This window comes from Glandiceps talaboti, chromosome 3, assembly GCF_964340395.1.
Source record: "Glandiceps talaboti chromosome 3, keGlaTala1.1, whole genome shotgun sequence".
Lineage (NCBI taxonomy): Eukaryota > Metazoa > Hemichordata > Enteropneusta > Spengelidae > Glandiceps > Glandiceps talaboti.
Window position 1 is genome coordinate 19,862,168 of NC_135551.1, and position 23,835 is coordinate 19,886,002.

Consider the following 23,835-nt stretch of genomic DNA (forward strand, 5'->3'; position numbering starts at 1 on the left):
AGTTGGGAAATTGTTCAAATGAAAGTGATTGCATCAGGGATGTGGGTTTTGGGTCAAAAAATTTGATTTTTGGTCAAAAAACTTAAACTCAGAAACTACTGGGCAGATTGGTGCGAAATTTGGTGGGAACATTCTTAAGGGGGTGTAAAGTAAGATTTGTTCATGATGGTATGATTCCATCAGTGATATGCAAATTAGGGCTGAAAATGTGTCTTTTTGGTTAAAAATCTATAATTCCAAAACCACTGAGCAGATTGGGCTGAAATTTAATGGAAATGCATTTAGGGATGTATGGACGAAGATATGTTAAGCATACCATGATTCCATGAGTGATATGGAATTAAGGTGTAAAAATGTGAATTTTGGTCAAAAATTACATTGTATATCTCAAAAAATACTAAGTGAATGAGTTTGAAACTTGGTGAGATGTTTCTAGAAGTGTTATTCTTTGTCATTGCTTTTCCTCAAAAATCTTCAACTCTGAAATTACCCAGTAGATTGAGCTTAACTTTGTTGAGAATGTGTAGATTTGTCCTCATTAATAGCTGACACAGTGAGAACAGTACATTGTTAATTAACTATAATGTTTACTTTACTATTTCCTCTGGTGGTAAAGCCTGTAGCATGGCCAATTTGGTTTATGACTGGATTATGTAATATATTGTAAGACAGCTGTTTCATCACCTACCCATATAAACTGAATGTAGCTGCCTTTTACAATATTACAATAAGAAAACCAAGAAAGATAAACCTGTTACATTGGTATGACTTGGTTCCAAATTGATTTTAAAAAATAAAGAAGTACAAAACCTTGTAGACACATCCCTTTAAAGTTTGATTAGGATGTTGCTATACTTGTCTTGTACACTTCCAACATAGGATGGCTGGATTATGATGATGGAAATTAGGTATGAAAATTTTGTTTTGGTTACAACTTTAAATCTTCAAAAAATTATATATCTATCATTGCCCTGAACATGAAGTTGTGCGGCAACGCAATATTTGCACTATTTTTATGCACATTACTTCATTTCATGACCTTGGTGATAATGCAAAGTACATTTCAGTTTAACTGACAGTGAGAGAAAGCACTTACACTGACAGTGTTCCCCAGAGAGTGTTCTTGAAAAAGACATTGGCCTTGAGTTTCAGCTACAGAATAGAGAGTAGGATCAGATAACAGTAACAGAAATGTGTGCTGTATACATTACAATTCAGCTAACTACTGCTGAAATCTTTAATTTAAACTTCACAATTTTGTAACCTCATTTTTGAAACAATAGCAAAAGAAAAAAAATACCAGGAATACAGTAAAAAAACATTACATTAACAATTATAGGAGTACTTTATGAGCATAATAGGGAGGAATAATTAGTTATCATCCCCTAATACTTTCTTCATTCAGTCAAGGAAATTATGAGTGACCCAAGGAGCCTTATCACTTCAAGTTCAAGTCACTAGATAAGTAGTGTCAAACCCTTAGTTACAAGTATTTGCTGGCTCAATGAAGACATATATTGGAGAATAAAATATCGTAACTCTTTTAATAAAAATTTGGAAAAAAATAATGGCATTCATTTCGAGTACCACAGAACACAGGGGCGTGTAATATTGCATAGATTGTTGTTTTCCAGGTCTACAGACTAAATATAACAACCTTTTGAATATATATTCCTACCTGTATAGGGAAAGAGAGAAGGGAAGACACGATTGTCGACCCTGTATGAACTCCTCTGTACGTCTAGCTATTTTGAATAACCCGCTCGTTGCCGATTGGCTGCTCGAACTACGCCTACGTAAAAAAGACCCCCTAGCTTATCTGAAGATTAGACGCATAGCTACAGTAAGGAATGACATATAATGAAAGAATATTCTTCGCTGTTTTAATGCACTCGATTTTTTTTTAAAGAAACGAAAAACGCAATCAAATCATACAAACCGGTTACCGTGTCAAACACTCTATAGTGCATCTGCTTAGTACATCAAAATCATAAGATTCGTGTCTGAACAATTCAAAAATTCAAAAATAACAAACAATAAAAAAATCATAATTTCATAATTACGACAATCAAAAAGTCGTAATTACGAGAAAAAAGTCGTAATTACGAGAATTGAAATCTCGTAATTACGAGATTTTAAATTTTATTTTTTTCCTTACAACTTGGCACTAATACGCTTCCATAAGTGTCAGATTCACAGTCACATGTGAGCTAATATTCCATTCCACCATTTCCAGGATGGTGATATTCTAGTCTAATATGGCTGTCCGAGTCGACAATAAGACCTTCAAATCCCCCGGAAGCATCACTACTTTATGGGCCACCAAAAATGAAATTAATTTCAGTATACACAGATTCACAGTTTGACACAGTAAAAATGCATTTGTATTGGAAATCGTATAAGTATACTCAACAGGAAGCTGTCGTAAACTTTTCGAGATCCATGGTTCCGGGTTTAGTGATGGCCGTGCTTCTAATTTTGAAATGTAGCGGTAATCTGACGTCATTAGTCAACGCCTCTTTCTTGGCCAATCAGCAGTGAACATTAGACGGCTATGTCATTTGACCTGCCTTTGACATACAGAGGACTTTATACAGCGCCCGCTCATTGTAAAAGGTCTATTTTTATCGTTACAAAAGCATTTTTGCCCCCCCAGTGATAGTGTATAAGTTTACTTGGCACATATTCTTCATGCAGGTATGTTTTTGTTGCAAATGTGCATGTTTTATTCAAATTTGAAAGGTTACGAAGAAAGATGACCCGGAAGATGACCACCCTTCTCATATTTATAGTATACGTAGTACTATAGATATCGATACATTTGTAGCAGCAAGATTCGTATGATATTTTCCTAAGAAAACGGAAATCTAAGCAATAATACATGCCCCTGTGCCACAGAACCAGTGACATAGACCCGGGGTGTCGTGACGTAGGACAACAAGGGTCTCAATCCATATTTTGTGTTCAGAAATAATAACTTGGCTTGTGCATAGTATAGTATGTGTGTAAACTTGAGAGCTACTTTTTGTAAGCAAGCCATGGCCCATTTACATGTCAGACTTTGTTGTATCTGTAACTGAACAGTTTTCATTTACCTTATTGCACACTGCTCAATTTTTAATGACATTAATAAATAATCTATTTATCAAATTAAGCTACTAGCAGGGTTATGTATTATTAAGGATGGTCTTTTTCTGCAATTTTTCCCCATAAAAATCATCCACTGTTATAATATCTATCCACCAATGTCATCCAGTATCAGAAGGTTATGCAAGATGTATCATGTAACAAGTTCATGATTAGCACTCAATAATCAAGGTCAACAGTATTATATTAATTATGATGTTTGTATGTGTGCACAATACACACACTAATGTTATTAAAATACAGAATGCTAATGTGTAAGGTGTCTCCCAAAATACACTCACTCACACATACATACGTAGGTACGTACGTACGTACGTACGTACGTACATTCTGTTCCATAACATTCAGATATATTCAGGTGTTTACCTAACATGTCTTGCCTAAGTATAAATACATTGAAAAAGAATTTTTATTCGAAACATCGGATTACATCTATTTATTCGGACTGTCTCACAAGTTCCTTATGCATTTCTTTCTACATACATACATACATACATACATACATACATACATACATACATACATACATACATACATACATACATACATACATACATACATATATACACACACACACACACACACACACACACACACACACACACACACACACACACACACACATACATACATGTACATAAAAGCGATGCACACACACACACACACACACATTCACATTCATCCAATACATACTTGCATTATACAGTATCTGGTCCAAGCAGCATTAACATATTAATTCTACTTTCTACTATCTGTCTTTCTGCAGAACGTGGAATATGTTTACCGACAATATCGCTTTGGTTGCTGTTTGTTTATATTGAAGCATCAGTACGACTGAGAGAACTCAGAACAGCATTACCGTTTCACTTAGACCTGTGTCGACCCTTTGCTGCACACTGGTAAGTGTACAAGTATTGGTTTACAGTAGTTTTTTTTTTTTTACATAAAGGGGGAACCAAAATTAATATCGTTTTCTATACATTCCATTGTAATTTTGTCATGGAACACTTTGACATGTCTAATAGACAACAACAACAACAACAACAACAAATTTAAAATGTATGGAACATTGTATTCTTAGAAACAATAAAAAATAAAAAAACCTACATACTGCACTTACGTCTGTATTTGGCCATTTTGCCATGAAGGCTTTATGGGGGAAAATTTGATGATGACATCACATTTACCACAGTCTCTCTGTCTTGATAAAGACAAAGAATGACAAGTTGAGAAAGTTAGCAAGGTGCTGTTTTATCACCCAAAACCATCTACAAATGTATATATGTAAGTTGATAGCAGTTATCAATACAAGTGTACTAAAGGTAGAAATAAGTCTGACTGGACTTTTCCTTTAAATTGATAGCAGTTATCAATACAAGTGTACTTAAGCCAGAAATATGTCTAACTGCTCTTTTTCTTTGAGGTTGAATTTTTGGCTTTTCAGTCGTAACATCGCGGGAATTTCAAAAGATTTGTGCAGTAAATAAGATTTTATTTTGTCGGGAATCACAATTCTTGTGTATAGTTTGGTAAATGATCAGGAACATTGGAATATCTGTTTCTCCTCTCTGACTGTGCTGGACATGCTGATAAACAAACAATTTGACATGTGCAAAGTAAAGTTCAGGGTCGATCTCGCCCAAAACACTTCAGGCTATGTGGGATTACATTGGGATCAGTTGAGCGATCACTACCCAATTACCTTAATTAATGCTCTTAACAAAAAAGATAATATATTTATCACTATGGTTACAGATTCATATCCCTTCAATAGAAGCGTGATGTCCTTTTTTATCTAAATAATTCATGAAATTATCTGTCATGTTTATTTACATGTACCTTAATTTTAATACCATGGACCACATCAGATAACAATTGTGTACATCTTTTGTATTCATTTTGTATATTTTTTTGTATCATCTGTATTTTCTTTGAAAGTGTAGCGTCTTTTTATTATCCGGTGAAATAAATTCCATTCATTCATCAAAGATAACAACAGACTGTACTTGCACACTTCCACTACTACCCGGACAATCTGCTTGTAACATGACAAGAGATACATGTAATGTCATCACCAATTATTTAGATAAAAAAAGACATCACACTTCTATCAAATGGATATAAAGCTGTTACCATGGAGATAAACCGTTAATTTTATTTGACTTATCTTGGCATATATTACTGTAGGATAAAATGGGTGGAAACATGAATATTTTAATGTAAGATCTTAAAAAGCCAACCTCACGTTTCAAAAATAGTAAACTTGGTAAAAACAGACAAAACTGCGAACAGTTTCTTCGATAATATGGTAATATAACAGTTGAAAATGTCAGGTTAAACACAGGTTAGTACATACATAAAACCTGCCAAATTCTGAGATCATAGAATTCTCTTTATGTTAGACCTCATGAGAAGTTAATACTGGAGTGGGAAGTTCACCAAAAAGTGAATAATTTTAACAAATACAGGTATAGAAATAAAGATGTGATCATATTGAACAATGTTGTGTATTACTATCATTGAGTGATCAATACTAACTTTGCAGTCGAAAACTCTAAGCTAATTCAAATTTTGTTGTGTGTTGGTTAAATTTCTAACGCTCAGAAAGCAGTTCACATTCTTATAGTGTCTTTACAGATTATTTTTAATTCCCAAAAGAGAGTGCTGCTACATGTATTACAATGAGCTCTGTCCCTTCCTCTGTCTGTGCTTCCATCCATCGTTAAAACGTTATTTCTCTAACAGGCAATATCCAATTCATTCAAACGTGGCACAAAAGTGACTTAGTTCATGGGACATATACACATCTCTTTGTTGCACAATATTACAAAATGTGATCAAATGGCAGCCATATTTGTAATTAATAAATCAATATTTACTGCATAACTCAGAAAGTCATTTGGCATCCATTAGTCACACAGAAGTAATGTATTTGAGGGGGTCTGTGTCTTCTACAAAGACTTGGTTTTGTTGACTGTATTGTGTATGGTAATATGTGTTTTTCTATTCGTTTCACAGTATTGGGTACCCTATGGTCACGCTTGGTTTTGGTGTTAAAAGTTATGTTAGTTATAGAATGAGGTTACGAAAACAAAAAGAAGTAGCAAAAGATAATGAGTTTTATATGCAGCTACTTCAGCAAGCCTTGCCAGTGGAACAGCAAACAACAACAATAATAGCAACAGAAAAAAAAGGTATGTACAAATTATATGTAGAAAATATAGTGTTCACAGTTCCATGAATCGAATTGAAATATTGTCACTTTGGAAGTGTTTGCGGCATTTCAATCCAGCTACTGTGAACCTAATACATGCATTACTGTAGAAGACACATTGAAGCATCGCAGTCATTTCAAATTTACTATTTCAGCATGATTATATTTCACCGTGCAGAGTACAATATATTTTTGTGAAATGCATATATGGTATAGGGAAAGGCTAGTGTAATATACTTGTTTTGATATAATTACATTAGCTACAAATCTAGATGTTTGCACACAAAAAGAGAAGTAGTATGATTTGTTTGTATTATTTGGGAACTGATTTTAGTCAGGATTGGGCCTTATGATAGAAAGATTTCAATAAAATAAATGTACATTGACTAGCATCATTTTGAATAATCAAGGGGTTTCAGTTTCACTAACTTTTTATCTTTTTTCATTGGTTTGCATCTTCTAGTAAAGCGTGTAAGATACGATGTGTGGTGTTGCCTTTTTGGTTTCTCTTGAAGAGAGGCTGATACAATAGGGCATCATAGCCTACCGTACTGCTGAATACTATAGGGCATCATAGCCTACCGTACTGGTGAATACTATAGGGCATCATAACCTACCGTACTGCTGAATACTATAGGGCATCATAACCTACCGTACTGCTGAATACTATAGGGCATCATAACCTACCGTACTGGTGAATACTATAGGGCATCATAACCTACCGTACTGCTAAATACTATAGGGCATCATAACCTACCGTACTGGTGAATACTATAGGGCATCATAGCCTACCGTACTGCTGAATACTATAGGGCATCATAACCTACCGTACTGGTGAATACTATAGGGCATCATAACCTACCGTACTGGTGAATACTATAGGGCATCATAACCTACCATACTGCTAAATACTATAGGGCATCATAACCTACCGTACTGCTGAATACTATAGGGCATCATAACCTACCGTACTGGTGAATACTATAGGGCATCATAACCTACCATACTGCTAAATACTATAGGGCATCATAACCTACCGTACTGCTGAATACTATAGGGCATCATAACCTACCGTACTGCTGAATACTATAGGGCATCATAGCCTACCGTACTGCTAAATACTATAGGGCATCATAACCTACCGTACTGCTGAATACTATAGGGCATCATAGCCTACCGTACTGCTGAATACTATAGGGCATCATAACCTACCGTACTGCTGAATACTATAGGGCATCATAACCTACCATACTGCTAAATACTATAGGGCATCATAACCTACCATACTGCTGAATACTATAGGGCATCATAACCTACCGTACTGCTGAATACTATAGGGCATCATAACCTACCGTACTGGTGAATACTATAGGGCATCATAGCCTACCGTACTGCTGAATACTATAGGGCATCATAACCTACCGTACTGCTGAATACTATAGGGCATCATAACCGACCGTACTGCTGAATACTATAGGGCATCATAACCTACCGTACTGCTGAATACTATAGGGCATCATAGCCTACCGTACTGGTGAATACTATAGGGCATCGTAACCTACCATACTGCTGAATACTATAGGGCATCATAACCTACCGTACTGCTGAATACTATAGGGCATCATAACCTACCGTACTGGTGAATACTATAGGGCATCATAACCTACCGTACTGCTGAATACTATAGGGCATCATAGCCTACCGTACTGCTGAATACTATAGGGCATCGTAACCTACCGTATTGCTGAATACTATGAGAAAATAAAAGATTGACTTCCTTGAAAACAAGATGTGACCCCCCCCCCCCCCCCCCCCCCCCAAATTTCTTTATTATTTAAAAAGGACCATGAACAAAGTTTGGCGAAATTTTAAGAACTAATTTCAGAGAATGTGGTCACTGAAGCTTGCTCGTTGTTAACCCTTACGATACCACATCGGAGTATACTCTGACAATCCCTTTCAGGTCCTCACACCATGTCCGATTCTAAAATTCAACATGTATTAAATGTATTTCCTGATTATTTCCAGCTATAACAGCAAAACCGCACGAAGATATAGTGGCAAACGGGGTTAGCCATAAAAAAGGTGCTACAATACCCAATGGAACCAGTACCAAAGGGACTATAGATTCGGAGCACAAAGTTAAAGAGAAAAAACAGATGAGTAATAACAATGCATCGTGTGATCCACCGTCAGGAGAAAATGATTTTATAGAGACTAAGCTACATAATAAACGTAGCAACACTGATTTTGACGGAACTAAGGAAAATCTTGCCAACGAAAAAATGAAATGTTTTAAGTCCAATAGTGCCACGACGACAGCAAAGTCCAAAAATGCTACCATGGCAAAGGAAAATACTCTTGCCCAGAATAAGAAAAAGAATGTGGCTAAAACAGAAAACCTGGATTTTACGTCAAACATGGTAACATCGACATATAAGGAAGACAAGTGCTTCAGGTACGATTATAGACACATTCAGATCACTGAATGTCATCCGTTAGAATATCATGTTGTGTATGGTGCAGATCACTGAATGTCATCTGTTAGAATGTCATGTGTGTGATGCAGATCACTGAATGTCATCCGTTAGAATGTCATGTTGTGTATGGTGCAGATCACTGAATGTCATACGTTAGAATGTCGTGTGTGATGCAGATCACTGAATGTCATCCGTTAGAATGTCATGTTGTGTATGGTGCAGATCACTGAATGTCATCTGTTAGAATGTCATGTGTGTGATGCAGATCACTGAATGTCATCCGTTAGAATGTCATGTTGTGTATGGTGCAGATCACTGAATGTCATACGTTAGAATGTCGTGTGTGATGCAGATCACTGAATGCCATGTTAGAATGTCATGTTGTGTATGGTGCAGATCACTGAATGTCATCCATTAGTATGTCATGTCATGTATGGTGCAAATCACTGAATGTCATCCCTTAGAATGTCATGTTGTGTGTGATGCAGATCATTGAATGTCATACGTTAGAATGTCATGTTGTGTATGGTGCAGATCACTGAATGTCATCCGTTAGAATGTCATGTTGTACATAGTGCAGATCACTGAATGTCATCCATTAGAATGTCATGTTGTGTATGGTGCAAATCACTGAATGTCATCCATTAGAATGTCATGTTGTGTATGGTGCAGATCACTGAATGTCATCCGTTAGAATGTCATGTTGTGTATGGTGCAGATCACTGAATGCCATCCGTTAGAATGTCATGTTGTGCATGGTGCAGATCACTGAATGTCATCCGTTAGAATGTCATGTTGTGTATGGTGCAGATCACTGAATGTTTGTGCTTTGATTGCCCTTACCTTTCACTTGCCTTATTTCAGCTACATCCTCTCAACACTCACTTTGTTATTTGAATTCAGTAGTTAATGATGTGTTGGCCGGAAAACAGGCTGCAAAATTTTGTTTAAATGAAGTGTTGACCAGAAAACGGGGTTTTAAATCCATCGCTATGACAAATGACATCATTGGTGTCACCTTGTGATATGAATCAGTGAGGAGAGTAGAGCTTCTTCAGCTGTTATATAATTTGTGTAATAGCTGAAAAAGGCAAAGTGATTTAGCCAAAATATACTAAGTAAATAATGTACAATTTTGAGTTCAGAAATACTACATGATATGATTCCCAGAGCAAAGAAGCAGCGTTTTTTGGTCGCATTATAGTTGTAATTATGAAATGTTTGCAAATGAGTTAAAAACAATATGATATTCAAATCGATGTATCTGATATGTACAGATTGGAAGCAGACATTAAAAGACTCAAAGCAGACCTGCAGTGCAGTCGACAAACAGAGCAGGAGCTGAGATCACAGATTATCTCTTTACAATTGGAGGAAAAGTCTGTGAAAACAGAAATCCAAAAAGTGAGGGAAGCCAATGAAAATCTGCAGACAAAGTAAGTATTTCTTAGGACATAGTACGCCAAGTATAATATAATATTTATAGTGTTCATGTGTACAAGGTGTGTGAAAGGCATGCGATGTATAGATCACATGTTTCAGAGACGCCATCTTGAATCTTGATTTGCATAAGTGAAAGGTCACTATTGGAAAAAGAAAATACCTGCATATCAAGATGTATGGATGACATGTCAGTCGCCATCTTGAATTTTGCTGATTTGCATATTAAGTGAAAGGTTACTGTTGGTGAAAGATAACAGCTGCATATTTCTACCTGCGATAGTCAATGTCGTGTTTTAGCTTTCTCACAAGCCACAGCACATTTTCCCACTGATGCAATCAAAGGCAGGTACATCTTGGGCGGTGCCATAAAGGTGTCTGTGGTTTATATCTGTGTTTTAGTTGAGATGAATTACTACTATTCTTAGCAGAATTCAATAATGGTAATTGGAATATGAAGGGAATGCTGTACGTCTATGTTCGCTATCAATCAATCTCAATCAATCAAATATATTTCTATAGTTTCAGACCTCAAAAACATGTTGCTCCGTTTAATGGCACTGAAAAGGTCAATGCATACTGAATTGCTTACAGGAACAGATCTGCCGTACATTTTCTCCTGAAAATATCTCAATTTGCAACTGTTTGTTACAGTGTATATGTTTGCAGGCTTTTGCTACAGATTTCAGTTTTTCCCTCAAATACATATAGCTTATAATGCAAGTCTCGTTACCATGCAGAGATAGAATTTTATTACTTGAACCACAATTGAAACATTCATCATTGTTTACTTATCTGTAATCAGTTGTTACATTGGGTTTAATAAGCTTATTGTGAAGAGGAGTATAAACAACTATAGATTTTTCAGTCTAAGCCCCCCCCCCCAAAAAAAAAAACCAAACAACAACAAACAAACAAACAAACAAAACAAACAAAAAACCCTTTATAGCCAAGACCAGTCAGTTTGAGACATGAGAACTCGGGACTGTTACTACTTTATGGGAGTGTAGAGAGCCTTTGAGTGTGGATGTCATTGCTTGGGTTTTGCTACAAATTTACACACCATGTCCTGTAGCTGTGTTAGGTGTGTGTCTAACTCACCACCATAAAGTGTGAGCTTCACAACAATTATACCAGAAAGAAACTTTTAAATAAAACAAAATTGATTGGTTATTTTGCACCATGTCACAGGTTGCATAATATGGTGACCCAAAAGCAGCAAGATAAACAGAACTTGAGCAAGTTGGAACAAAAATTAAAAGTGGAGAAAGAAAGTCGAAGCAGTGCTGAGATACAACTCCGTGATGAACGAAAACTTAAGAAGGCTGAAGAGGCAGCAGCTTCAAGAGCTGTTGCCCTGGCAACAGCACGGTAAGATACACTGTAATGTACTTTGTCTGAAGATAATAAGCACTTAGGAGTCGTGAATATTAAGTAATGTGATAAATTGATTGTTTATCTGAAGGTAATACACACTAATGAGTCATGAATATTCATTGTTCATCTAATGCATGTGCATGTATCTGCTAACTCCAATGACTCCATGAAGTGGAGACACAAGAGTTTCAGTGTAGTGTTTCTTGGTAACTGCGCTAAATTTATGTGATGTGAAATCATGCGCTGACTCCAGAAGCCAAATTTTACAAAAAATACCTTTTATTTCCAGGAGGTAGTGTTCCCTTTTAATTTGAAAAAGTAAGTCTCATTCTTGAAATGTTGGCATTGATGAGATTACTCTTTTTTTTTTTACACAGGATGGGAGAATGTTCTGACAATTGCAAGTCTCGTAAATCAGAGCTAGCAGAGGAAGCCAAGCAACTACAACAGAAACTAAAAGATAGCGAGGAAGCCATTAAAAAATTGGAGAAGGAAGCTGAGGTCAGTGGAAACTATATTATTACTCTATTCTCAACTACTTGGCCTACCTTGCAAAAATTCCAGACTTTGACAAAAACCAAAGCATTCGTCTTTCTTTTTATTTATCTTAGCATTAAATTAACAGCAAAAAATACTTAACATGTAAATTTTTACCAGTGTTGATATTATCTAGACTACTTGTTGAATGTGAACTCTAGGGGGCGCTCTGCTAATGATTTGGACAAAAATGGGGGAATGTTGAATGAAGTACTTAGGGGCAGATTGTCATGAATCAGCCACATCATGGTCATTTGGAAATATACAACACATGGCCACTAGCTATTAGTACTGCAACAACCAGTATGTATTTGTCAGCAAATAACATAAATTCTGTTCATCGAAAATACTCACCTTTATTATACTACTATTGGGTTACCCTTTTGCTTTTAGCCTAACTTCGCAAAATAAAGTCGTGACCCCTGACCCACCTGTGGCTATCCCATGATGCCCCTTTTCCCGCCAGTACTAAATTTTGCGAGCGAAAGAAGACGTATATTTTCTTCGCTCACGACAAATTAGCCTTTTCAAGCCTTGGTGGATTTTTATAGCTGACTTCTGTGGCACCCAGTCCCTGGAAACCCCAGCTGAGTCCTTTCTTTTATTCTTTTCATTCAATTGTGCTTGTTTTAAGCTTCGCTTTTCTTTGTTTGTTCTGTTTGTATTGAGCGGTCGTCTATTGTATTCCGTTACACGACCGTTTCCTTCTTTTTCCGCTTTTGACTATTGTTTGTTTAAAGCGTGTTTTCAAACCATGCTTCCGAACCAAAAGAAGGGGTCTTGTGGACATGTTTTCCACATAGAGGACCTCCACAAATTTTGCCCTTCTTGTCGGAAGTGTTCCCGTACTTCACCATGCAAAACTGTATGCGGTCATTGGGCAGACGATCAGTGGCAGGAATTCGATAAACCTATTGAATCGTCACGTAAACCAAAATCAAAGCAGAGTAAGCGGACCTCCGCTGCTCCGAGCACTGATTTAGATAAATTTTCAGGTAAGTCTTGTGTAAGTGTGGGTTCTCCCACGACAAAACGCCCTTCTGAGGGCGAGGTCTTAACCACAACGGGTTCTGAAGTACGGGTTTCTCGTGGACCTATGCAGGACTCGTCCGATAAGGGACGTCCTGATACGGGTATTGTTAGTGGAGAGTGTCCTGTAATTACAGACAGCCCCTCTTCCTACAAAGCTGATTCTCGTTCTCCGTCTCCGACACCTCAATATAGCGGTCGGTTTCGAGAACCTCCCAGGCGAACTGACGTAAACCCTTCGAGCCGTCCACATACCGTTCAAGGGTCGTTCAGTGAACGTCAAACCATGCCGTCGAATAGTCTAGATTCTTCGCGTGGGGTAATACCGGAAGTCAAAAGACGCACTTCCCGTCCTACCGCTAGCGGATCACATGATCAGTCACCTGATCCTAGGTCGATACCATGGCCTCCTACGGGGACGCTACCATATCCATTCAATGCTATGGGCTACCCACAAGGTGAAACTTCCACAGATTTGGATCCAAGACAAAATCCACTTCCTTGGACTGCCTTTGGCCAACCTACAGGGTTTTGGCCTCCACCTAATTATTGGTCACCTTATGGTTACCCCCCCACCATGGATACCCATCAGTCTAGGGGTCCCTGGGGAGGAGGGGATAGAGATAGAGAGAGGTCACGGCCGCCTTATGACCGTTCCCAGTGCCACCGTCGTTCACGCAATCCGCAAACGGAACGTGACATAGGGGTACTTCGATCTCGCAGAGATCGCTCTCGTTCCCCACGCCGCTCGCACAGTCCACCGAGGCGCGGGGATCGTAGATCATCGCTTTCACCGAGACGCTCTTCCAGACCACGCATTCCGGTAACGCGTGAAGAGCGTTCTCCCTCGTCTTCACCGACACGTTTCTGCCGCTTACAGGGCGAACGTTTCGGATCCCTATGGAGACGCGATCCCGATGAAATGTCCTTAACGGCCCCAGAGGATCGCGACCTCCTTGGGGGCGCTGACCATTCGGATGACGATCGGGTTAGACCGCCGCCCTCTGAATCAGAGGGGAGAGCGCCCTCTCCGGAACGCTTTACTGATATTCCATTTAGTCAATGCGTTGAATGGGTTTATCAACAGTTCCCAGATAAATGTACCCGTCCCACTGCAACGAATTCGGTACAGTCTGAGACAAGCTTAGCATTGGAGGGCCAGCTCGAACAGACGGAGTATCAACCTGCTACACTCCCCCTCTCAGCTATGGTCACTTCAGTACAGGGTAAAGTGTCCTCAGAGGTTTGTGGCAAGGGTCCAGGTCAGCCGCCAATGCGAATGAATAGGTACCCTTGGTTCCGCTATCCAGGGAAACCTTATCGTACCCACGCAACCGATCAACGTGTCAACTTTCCACAGCTGGACACTGATGCTGACGCTGTTGACCAAGATCGTGATGGTTTTAAGAATACTACCATTGATAATAAACACTTATCACGGTTAGGAGAAGGATACGCATTATCCCTTCGGATATTCTCCTCTATCGATTGGTTCCTTGCTACTACGGTGTCAGAGATGAGGTCCGCCCATCCTGACTCACAGAAGATATTTCGTCTGATGCAGGTAGTTAATAAAGCACTTAGCCACGTGACTGAGCAAACGACTAGGTCACGTGCTGCCTTGTTACTCCTTCAGCGAGATGCTTTTCTGCGTCGTAACTCAATTGTGTTGCCAACAGAATTAAAACAGGAAGTTCGCGCAGCACCGATTGATGCACCTTCTCTATTTGCTGGCACTTTGACTTCTATAGCTAACCGTGCCAGCGAAGCAAAGCAGCGGGAGCGTTTGATTTTTGACACTCCGTGTTCGAAACCGCATACAAACTTCAAACAGTCCCCAGTCAGTAGTAAGTCCCCTGTGACAAACATCTCACGAGGTTCACAGAGGGGTCGAGGACGGGGCAGACAGACTTCCCGAGGCCGTGGTAGAGGCAAGCCTCAGTGGTCTGTGACGAACAAAGACAGCAAACCCGGACCACCCTCAGAGAGGGGTGCAAGTGGTTTCGCGCAACATTCCTGACGGTGCTCCCGTCTTCTTTGCCGCCCCTACTACACCCTCTCAATCAAGCGTAGGGCCAGTAGGGGGAAGGCTCCTGTCATTCACCAAAGAGTGGCAGCTGATTACCGACGATTCCTTGGTTCTTTCAATAGTAAGAGAGGGTTATCGCCTAGAGTTCGAACGTCACCCACCACTTACAATGTCTCCCTTTGTCACAGTGCTTCCAGGCAACAAGCAAAAAAGAGAAGCTCTGTTAGAAGCAATTCAAAAAAGGGGTAGTCAGACAGGTGAACGCTACCAATGCAGGTCCAGGGTTTTACAACCACCTGTTTTTGGTGCCAAAAAAATCGGGGGGGTGGCGCCCAATTCTGAACCTAACAGCACTGAACCAATTCATGACCGTGTCCAAGTTCAAGATGGAGACCACGCGATCCATTCTCGCCGCTGTTCAGCCAGGGGAATGGATGGCGTCAATCGATCTAAAGGACGCATATTTTCATGTACCGATTCACGATTCTGGCGCCCATCATTACACCCCCTCTCTTTCAAGATTCCTATTCGTCCGTCTCTCCGCTTGCATAGGGGTACTTCGATCTCGCAGAGATCGCTCTCGTTCCCCACGCCGCTCGCACAGTCCACCGAGGCGCGGGGATCGTAGATCATCGCTTTCACCGAGACGCTCTTCCAGACCACGCATTCCGGTAACGCGTGAAGAGCGTTCTCCCTCGTCTTCACCGACACGTTTCTGCCGCTTACAGGGCGAACGTTTCGGATCCCTATGGAGACGCGATCCCGATGAAATGTCCTTAACGGCCCCAGAGGATCGCGACCTCCTTGGGGGCGCTGACCATTCGGATGACGATCGGGTTAGACCGCCGCCCTCTGAATCAGAGGGGAGAGCGCCCTCTCCGGAACGCTTTACTGATATTCCATTTAGTCAATGCGTTGAATGGGTTTATCAACAGTTCCCAGATAAATGTACCCGTCCCACTGCAACGAATTCGGTACAGTCTGAGACAAGCTTAGCATTGGAGGGCCAGCTCGAACAGACGGAGTATCAACCTGCTACACTCCCCCTCTCAGCTATGGTCACTTCAGTACAGGGTAAAGTGTCCTCAGAGGTTTGTGGCAAGGGTCCAGGTCAGCCGCCAATGCGAATGAATAGGTACCCTTGGTTCCGCTATCCAGGGAAACCTTATCGTACCCACGCAACCGATCAACGTGTCAACTTTCCACAGCTGGACACTGATGCTGACGCTGTTGACCAAGATCGTGATGGTTTTAAGAATACTACCATTGATAATAAACACTTATCACGGTTAGGAGAAGGATACGCATTATCCCTTCGGATATTCTCCTCTATCGATTGGTTCCTTGCTACTACGGTGTCAGAGATGAGGTCCGCCCATCCTGACTCACAGAAGATATTTCGTCTGATGCAGGTAGTTAATAAAGCACTTAGCCACGTGACTGAGCAAACGACTAGGTCACGTGCTGCCTTGTTACTCCTTCAGCGAGATGCTTTTCTGCGTCGTAACTCAATTGTGTTGCCAACAGAATTAAAACAGGAAGTTCGCGCAGCACCGATTGATGCACCTTCTCTATTTGCTGGCACTTTGACTTCTATAGCTAACCGTGCCAGCGAAGCAAAGCAGCGGGAGCGTTTGATTTTTGACACTCCGTGTTCGAAACCGCATACAAACTTCAAACAGTCCCCAGTCAGTAGTAAGTCCCCTGTGACAAACATCTCACGAGGTTCACAGAGGGGTCGAGGACGGGGCAGACAGACTTCCCGAGGCCGTGGTAGAGGCAAGCCTCAGTGGTCTGTGACGAACAAAGACAGCAAACCCGGACCACCCTCAGAGAGGGGTGCAAGTGGTTTCGCGCAACATTCCTGACGGTGCTCCCGTCTTCTTTGCCGCCCCTACTACACCCTCTCAATCAAGCGTAGGGCCAGTAGGGGGAAGGCTCCTGTCATTCACCAAAGAGTGGCAGCTGATTACCGACGATTCCTTGGTTCTTTCAATAGTAAGAGAGGGTTATCGCCTAGAGTTCGAACGTCACCCACCACTTACAATGTCTCCCTTTGTCACAGTGCTTCCAGGCAACAAGCAAAAAAGAGAAGCTCTGTTAGAAGCAATTCAAAAAAGGGGTAGTCAGACAGGTGAACGCTACCAATGCAGGTCCAGGGTTTTACAACCACCTGTTTTTGGTGCCAAAAAAATCGGGGGGGTGGCGCCCAATTCTGAACCTAACAGCACTGAACCAATTCATGACCGTGTCCAAGTTCAAGATGGAGACCACGCGATCCATTCTCGCCGCTGTTCAGCCAGGGGAATGGATGGCGTCAATCGATCTAAAGGACGCATATTTTCATGTACCGATTCACGATTCTGGCGCCCATCATTACACCCCCTCTCTTTCAAGATTCCTATTCGTCCGTCTCTCCGCTTGCACCTGCTTTGGTGGGTGGACGAGAACAATTTGCTAGAAGGGAGGTCCCTAGCGTATCAAAAAAGCGAACCTGTCCCTTTTCACCGATGCTTCGAAAGAGGGATGGGGAGCCCACTGCGACTCCCAGGTGGCCTCAGGTCAGTGGGGGGGAGTAACAAGTCAGAGACACATCAACTGGTTAGAACTCAAGGCAGTCTTTCTAGCCCTAGTGCAATTCGAGACTCTGGTGTCGGCTCGCCACGTACTGCTCCACTCCGACAATACGACAGTGGTAGCATATGTAAACAAATGGGGGGCACAAAGTCACCAGACCTCTGTTATCTGCTCTGGGACATGATGTTTTGGTGCAAAGAGAGGGACATAACCCTAAGAGCACGACATCTCCCCCAGGAGGTAGCAAATCAGGTCTTCGCTCACTGGGGAACCCCCCTGCTGGATCTCTTTGCAACTTACCACAACGCAAAACTGCCAATGTTCGTAGCTCCAACTCCGGACACAAGGGCATTAGCGATGGATGCGCTGTCAATCTCATGGGAGGGAATATTAGCGTATGCTTACCCTCCAATAGTGATTCTTCCTCTGGTCCTTCGCAAGGTACAGGAGGAGGATGTAGTCCTTATTCTGATAGCACCGCTATGGCCAAATCGGTCTTGGTTCCCTTGGCTTCTGTCTCTTCTAGTAGATTGCCCAATTCGGCTTCCACAGAGGACAGACCTTCTCTCTCAGGGTCGGAGCATTGTTCACCCCAGCCCAGAGAGTTTTCGTCTTCACGCATTCAAACTATCGAGAAATCCCTCGTTCAGAAAGGATTTTCTACTGACTCTGCCGCGGTTATCGCAAGACCGCAGCGGGCAAGTACTCTCAGCACTTACAACAGCAAATGGGAACGATTTTGTGATTGGTGTCAGCGAAGGCAGATTGATCCAATCCATATCACTACCAGAGACTTTGCAGACTTCTTGTTAGATCTCTTTAATGTTAAGAAATTTGCTGTAAAAAACTATAATGGTATACCGCGCAGCAATTGCATCTACCATTAAGAGTACAGGAGGCAAAGACTTTGGTCAAGATAAAGTTTTGTCTAGCATGATTAGGCATTTCCATATCAAGCGTCCTCCTAAACCTATTTCGGTCCCTCAGTGGAATCTGGCATTAGTCCTGAGGGTACTGGAGAAAGCTCCCTTTGAACCTATGCAATCAGTTTCATTGAGAGCAATGACACTCAAAACAGTCTTCCTCTTGGCCTTAGCGTCTGGCAGAAGACGCAGTGAGATCCATGCTTTAGATGTGAGCAAGGGGAGAATTACCTGGTCTGAATCACAAGTAATTCTCAGGCCTCACCCATCTTTCTTAGCAAAGAACCAGGTACTGGGGTCTTTTTCTTCCCCCATTACCCTTCTTCCTCTCTCTAATTTGGTAGGTTCTGACAAACAAGAGAGATTACTTTGTCCGGTTCGAGCCATACGTTGGTATTTGCATCGTACAAACTCATTCAGAGGAGAGAGATCACGTCTCTTCATCCCTTATGACTCCGACAACAAGAGCGATTGTTCGGCAGCCATAATTTCTAAGTGGATTATTCAGACAGTCAGATGGGCATACCAGGAAGCATCTGATGATAGTTTAAGGTTATCCCGGGTCACAGCCCATGAAGTTAGAGCCATCTCAACTTCTTGGGCAGTACATGCAGGAATTCCAGTAGCAGAAGTGATCAAAGCTGCTACCTGGCGTTCTCCTAATTCTTTTATAAGCTACTATCTTAGAGATATGGCCCAGGATGCATCTGAATTGCAGTCTCTGGGTCCAGTCTGTGTCAGTCAGCACATTGTATAATTGGGATGTCAGGAACTCCCCCCTCCTAATTGGCTGACAAATTCTAACCCAATAGTAGTATAATAAAGGTGAGTATTTTCGATGAACAGAATTGAAGTTTCTACCGAAACTAATTTCTGTGAAGAGAAAATACTCACCTTTATGTGAATCCCTCCCACCACCCCACAGTTCCTGTTTTGTGTACTTTTCCGTATTTTTGTCTGTTAATATGACAAAATTTAGTACTGGCGGGAAAAGGGGCATCATGGGATAGCCACAGGTGGGTCAGGGGTCACGACTTTATTTTGCGAAGTTAGGCTAAAAGCAAAAGGGTAACCCAATAGTAGTATAATAAAGGTGAGTATTTTCTCTTCACAGAAATTAGTTTCGGTAGAAACTTCAATATTTGAAAGTAGTTCTTTATCTCAGTTTTGTGTAAATTGGTTACTGAAAGACATGGATAGTCATTTGAGGAAGTCAGTTGACACACACACACACACACACATACACACACACACACACACACACACACACACACACACACACACACACACACACACACACACAATGTACACCTGGTGACACTTTTTCTTTGTACATGCCAAGAGTTAGCTGAGAATATATTATGTCTCGTCCCAAATATGTTTGAAAATATCTTGAGGACCACCACGGTAATATGATATCTTACATAATAAATGGTAGTCTGTGAGGTACACTGTGACAGGGCGCCCTCACACGTCAGTCAGGGCAAAACAACACAACATATCTTACAGTCTTAAAGTAAGTCAAAGAACTTTGAAAAGGAAAAAATAAATGTTAATTGTACTTTTTAATTTCAGCTACTTCGTCAGAAGGAAGAAAGCATGAAAGAGACAGATATTCTGATGTCTCACTTGACAGTGATGCAGGATAAAAACACCCACCTTGAGAACAGTTTGAGTGCTGAGACTCGTCTAAAGTTGGATTTATTTTCAGCTTTGGGAGATGCTAGACGTCAGTTGGAAATAGCACAAGGTAAGTCATCACAATTTTCTGTTCATCTTGTGTTTGATTTCCCCAGTTTATAAGTTTATCCTATATAATAATATTTATACAAGAAACGTCAAAATCACTGGTGAGAGAAATTAACCCATTGTGTTTTAACTTTCACCCGATATACACTGACTGGATGTAACGCACAGATTGTAATAGTGGATGCTAAAAACACAAACTTTAAGGGCACATGATTCAATCCCAGGGTCTCACATTAAGATGGGCTCATTCTTTTGTTCAAAACCAACTTTTCTATAGGTGTGTAAGACGATGTTGTACACGACCAAATTTTAATTCGAATCTGACAAAGACCAATAATTCAATCCCAGGTTCTCTCATTTGTGTTGGTGGGGGGGGGGGGGGGGGGGCATACAGATTACATAGGCTCATTCTTTTGTTTTAGACCAATTTTTGAAAGCTCTGTGTGACAACTTTTTTTTCAACAACATTTTAATCCAAATCTGACATGGGCTATTAAAGGCCCATGGTTCAGTCCCAGGTTCTCTCATCAGTGTTATCTTATCAGTGGAGCCATACTGAATAATTAGGATCATTCTTTGTTTTGGACCAACTTTTTCTATAGCTCTGCTTGATGACTGTTTTTCTCACCCAATTTTTAATAATAATTTGACAATTGCCATTAAATTTCAACTCTTCTTTTTAATGTCTCCCCATCAGGTCAGCTTTCCAAGAAAGACATTGAAATCAATGAACTCAAGTCCAAGATCGCAGAGGTAATGGCAGTGATGCCAGCCAGTACCTACCCTGGTGCTGTCACCTCCACAGTCAGCTCTGTCACGCCACGCTACTCCGCCAGTTTCTGTAACCTTGACGACGAGACCCACATGGGATCCTCTCTAGATCCAAACGCTTCTGTTTACCACCCCAAACAAAACTGAAAAAAATACCATTTTGTTCATTAACCATTATTACCACGTTGCCAGAATTAAGAATAGTAAGAAACATTTTAAAATACATTATTTTTCACGCAAATTTATCCATTTGAAAAGAGGACGAAGAGGCTAATGAGATTGTGGTTATTTTTCGTTGTAAAGAAAATATTAAATTATATACCTTGTGATGTTATTGAGAAGATATTCAAAACTGCAAAAAAATTTATAATTTGCCTAAAAAATGAGAATCGTAAAGGTAATTGTCAAAACTCCTTATTTCAGTTGAATTATAAATCTACAGTGCAAAAATAAGCACAGGATAATGAAAACCAAGCAGCTCAATAAATACGGAAATTCAATTATTTACAGTCAATTTCTGATTACAGTGAAGTTGAACTTGTGTGTTAACTTTATAGAATATTTCATTTAGGCATCAAATGAGATTTGCATCAAAATTATTAAAGTCATGTCACAGGCTAAACTCTGAAGTAGGCTGAATTCTTGTCAACGACAAAACCCTCAGACATCTTGACCTGTAGGTGGCAGTATTGTTTAAAATAGTTCTATTTGACTTGGCAGTTCAAAGATGTATTATGCGATAAGCAGTATACTTCTTTTTATCTTGCTTCAAGTACACTTTTTTCATTGCATGTGAAATGATATCATAAGTCAGATGAAACAATTCTGATCTGAAGAGAATTACTTGAAAGTTTTAGTTAACATTTCTTGCTCACAATATTTAAATAAGCTGATTCGCAAACCGCTGCTTGCCAGTTAAATTTTGTCATTGTTTCCCCACAGGAGCTGGATTATTTTCGATTTGTGAGATCGAGACTAGATTTATGAACTGAACACAGTTCTATACATAAACAATAGACCTGTTGCCAGTTCCAAGATACATTGCACGTCTCTCCATGCACTGCCATGTATTGTGTATGCATTGAGGGGGATGGTTGTCACCTGACCGTACCCTGGGTTCACCTGTAAAATCACTGTCTGTCATTGATGGTGTTTAGTCCTTGTTCTATAAAAATCACTCATAATCAAAGACGTCAACATGTTTTTCCATCATTTCCTGATGAAAATGTTATTTCAAACATAAAAGACAAAACAAGACTAACTGTAACAACCTAAGCAACATCCTCTCACGCAATGCATCTTGGAACCGGAAAATCAACTTTTGGTTATTTCATAATGATGTACATCCAGTGATTGATCAAAAAAAAAAGCTGATAATCCACAACATTAATATGTACAGAATACTTTGTTACCGTATAGAGAAGACACACAATGCATCTTAGATAACGACAGATAAAAATGATGTATAGTTATAGAGAAGGCTGTGTGTACAGACCTTCAAACATGATAAATAACATGAAATGAATAAGGATAGCGAAGATGAGAAAAATGAACGATTATATGCATGGTGTATAATTTCATGACAATCTGACCAGGTGCCTTCAATGACATGTCTCATCAAAGTATTGTGTCATGTGACTGTCACATGACTCCAAGGCCATGTGATGATCACATGGTTCCATGTCAATCCTACAAATGACATGAAATTGTGAAGAGCTACATATTTTGATGTTAGTATTCTTGACTATACAAACAAAGAAATAAATCATGTGATGGTCACATGATTCATAGCCTAAGTCATTTGACCGTCACATGGTTTTTGCAATGACCAAAGTGTACTGTCCCACATGATTCATCACTAGTCCCTCAGATTGACATGAATTTGTACCCATGTTTAAGATGTAGTACCGTAGTCTTTATTCTGGCAACGTGATAATGACATCAACCAAAACACCCAATGAAAACATTGGATCAGACCATTTAAATGAGAAGGTTTAATTTTTTTACCAATTTACTGGCTGACACACACATGTTGTCCTTTTACTCTTATCCTGCACTTTATTATTCTTTGGAAAACAATGTTTAGTATAATTACGTAAAATTTGCTTGCCTATAGTTCGTGTGTGGTCAACCTTTCCAATGTTACAGTTAATATTCCACTTTTTCCCACCCTCCGAAACGTGTTGGCTCTGTCCCCTCCGTACACGTCCACCAACCCCCATACCGAGTGGACTGGTCCATCAGAACAATCAGGTGAAACCATTGTTTTAGATTGTAAGGGTTGAAAGTTTCTCAGTGAATGTTGCAAAAAAGTTGGATTTTCCTGCAAAGAAGTTTTATTTATCATATACTGCCATTTGGTATTTATCATTCTTGTGGGTGTCACGTTGGTGACTTTTTTTCAGCCACAGAAAGCAGTACTGTTATTTATTAGTTTTATAAACTTCATTCATCATGAAGGAAAATGAGAGATTTGAAAAAAAAAAATGGAAAGATGTATGGCTAAGGTTCATATTGACAGATGCTATGATTCGAATGAGTGATGTTTGGTATGTTGTATAT

General features: G+C 40.1%; 1 protein-coding gene across 1 annotated transcript in view; it reads left to right on the top strand.

The window, feature by feature from the left end:
- Positions 1–23,835, top strand: part of LOC144432796 (macoilin-like) — a 55,206-nt gene that overhangs the window by 30,550 nt on the left and 821 nt on the right. The window contains exons 4-11 of the mRNA XM_078121076.1: positions 3,914–4,046; positions 6,166–6,341; positions 8,390–8,819; positions 10,119–10,277; positions 11,473–11,652; positions 12,036–12,159; positions 20,329–20,503; positions 21,200–23,835. The exon at positions 21,200–23,835 is cut by the window's right edge and continues 821 nt beyond it. Coding sequence (XP_077977202.1) covers positions 3,914–4,046; positions 6,166–6,341; positions 8,390–8,819; positions 10,119–10,277; positions 11,473–11,652; positions 12,036–12,159; positions 20,329–20,503; positions 21,200–21,420 — 1,598 coding nt within the window. The 3' untranslated portion in view covers positions 21,421–23,835. The remainder of the gene's footprint in view (positions 1–3,913; positions 4,047–6,165; positions 6,342–8,389; positions 8,820–10,118; positions 10,278–11,472; positions 11,653–12,035; positions 12,160–20,328; positions 20,504–21,199) is intronic.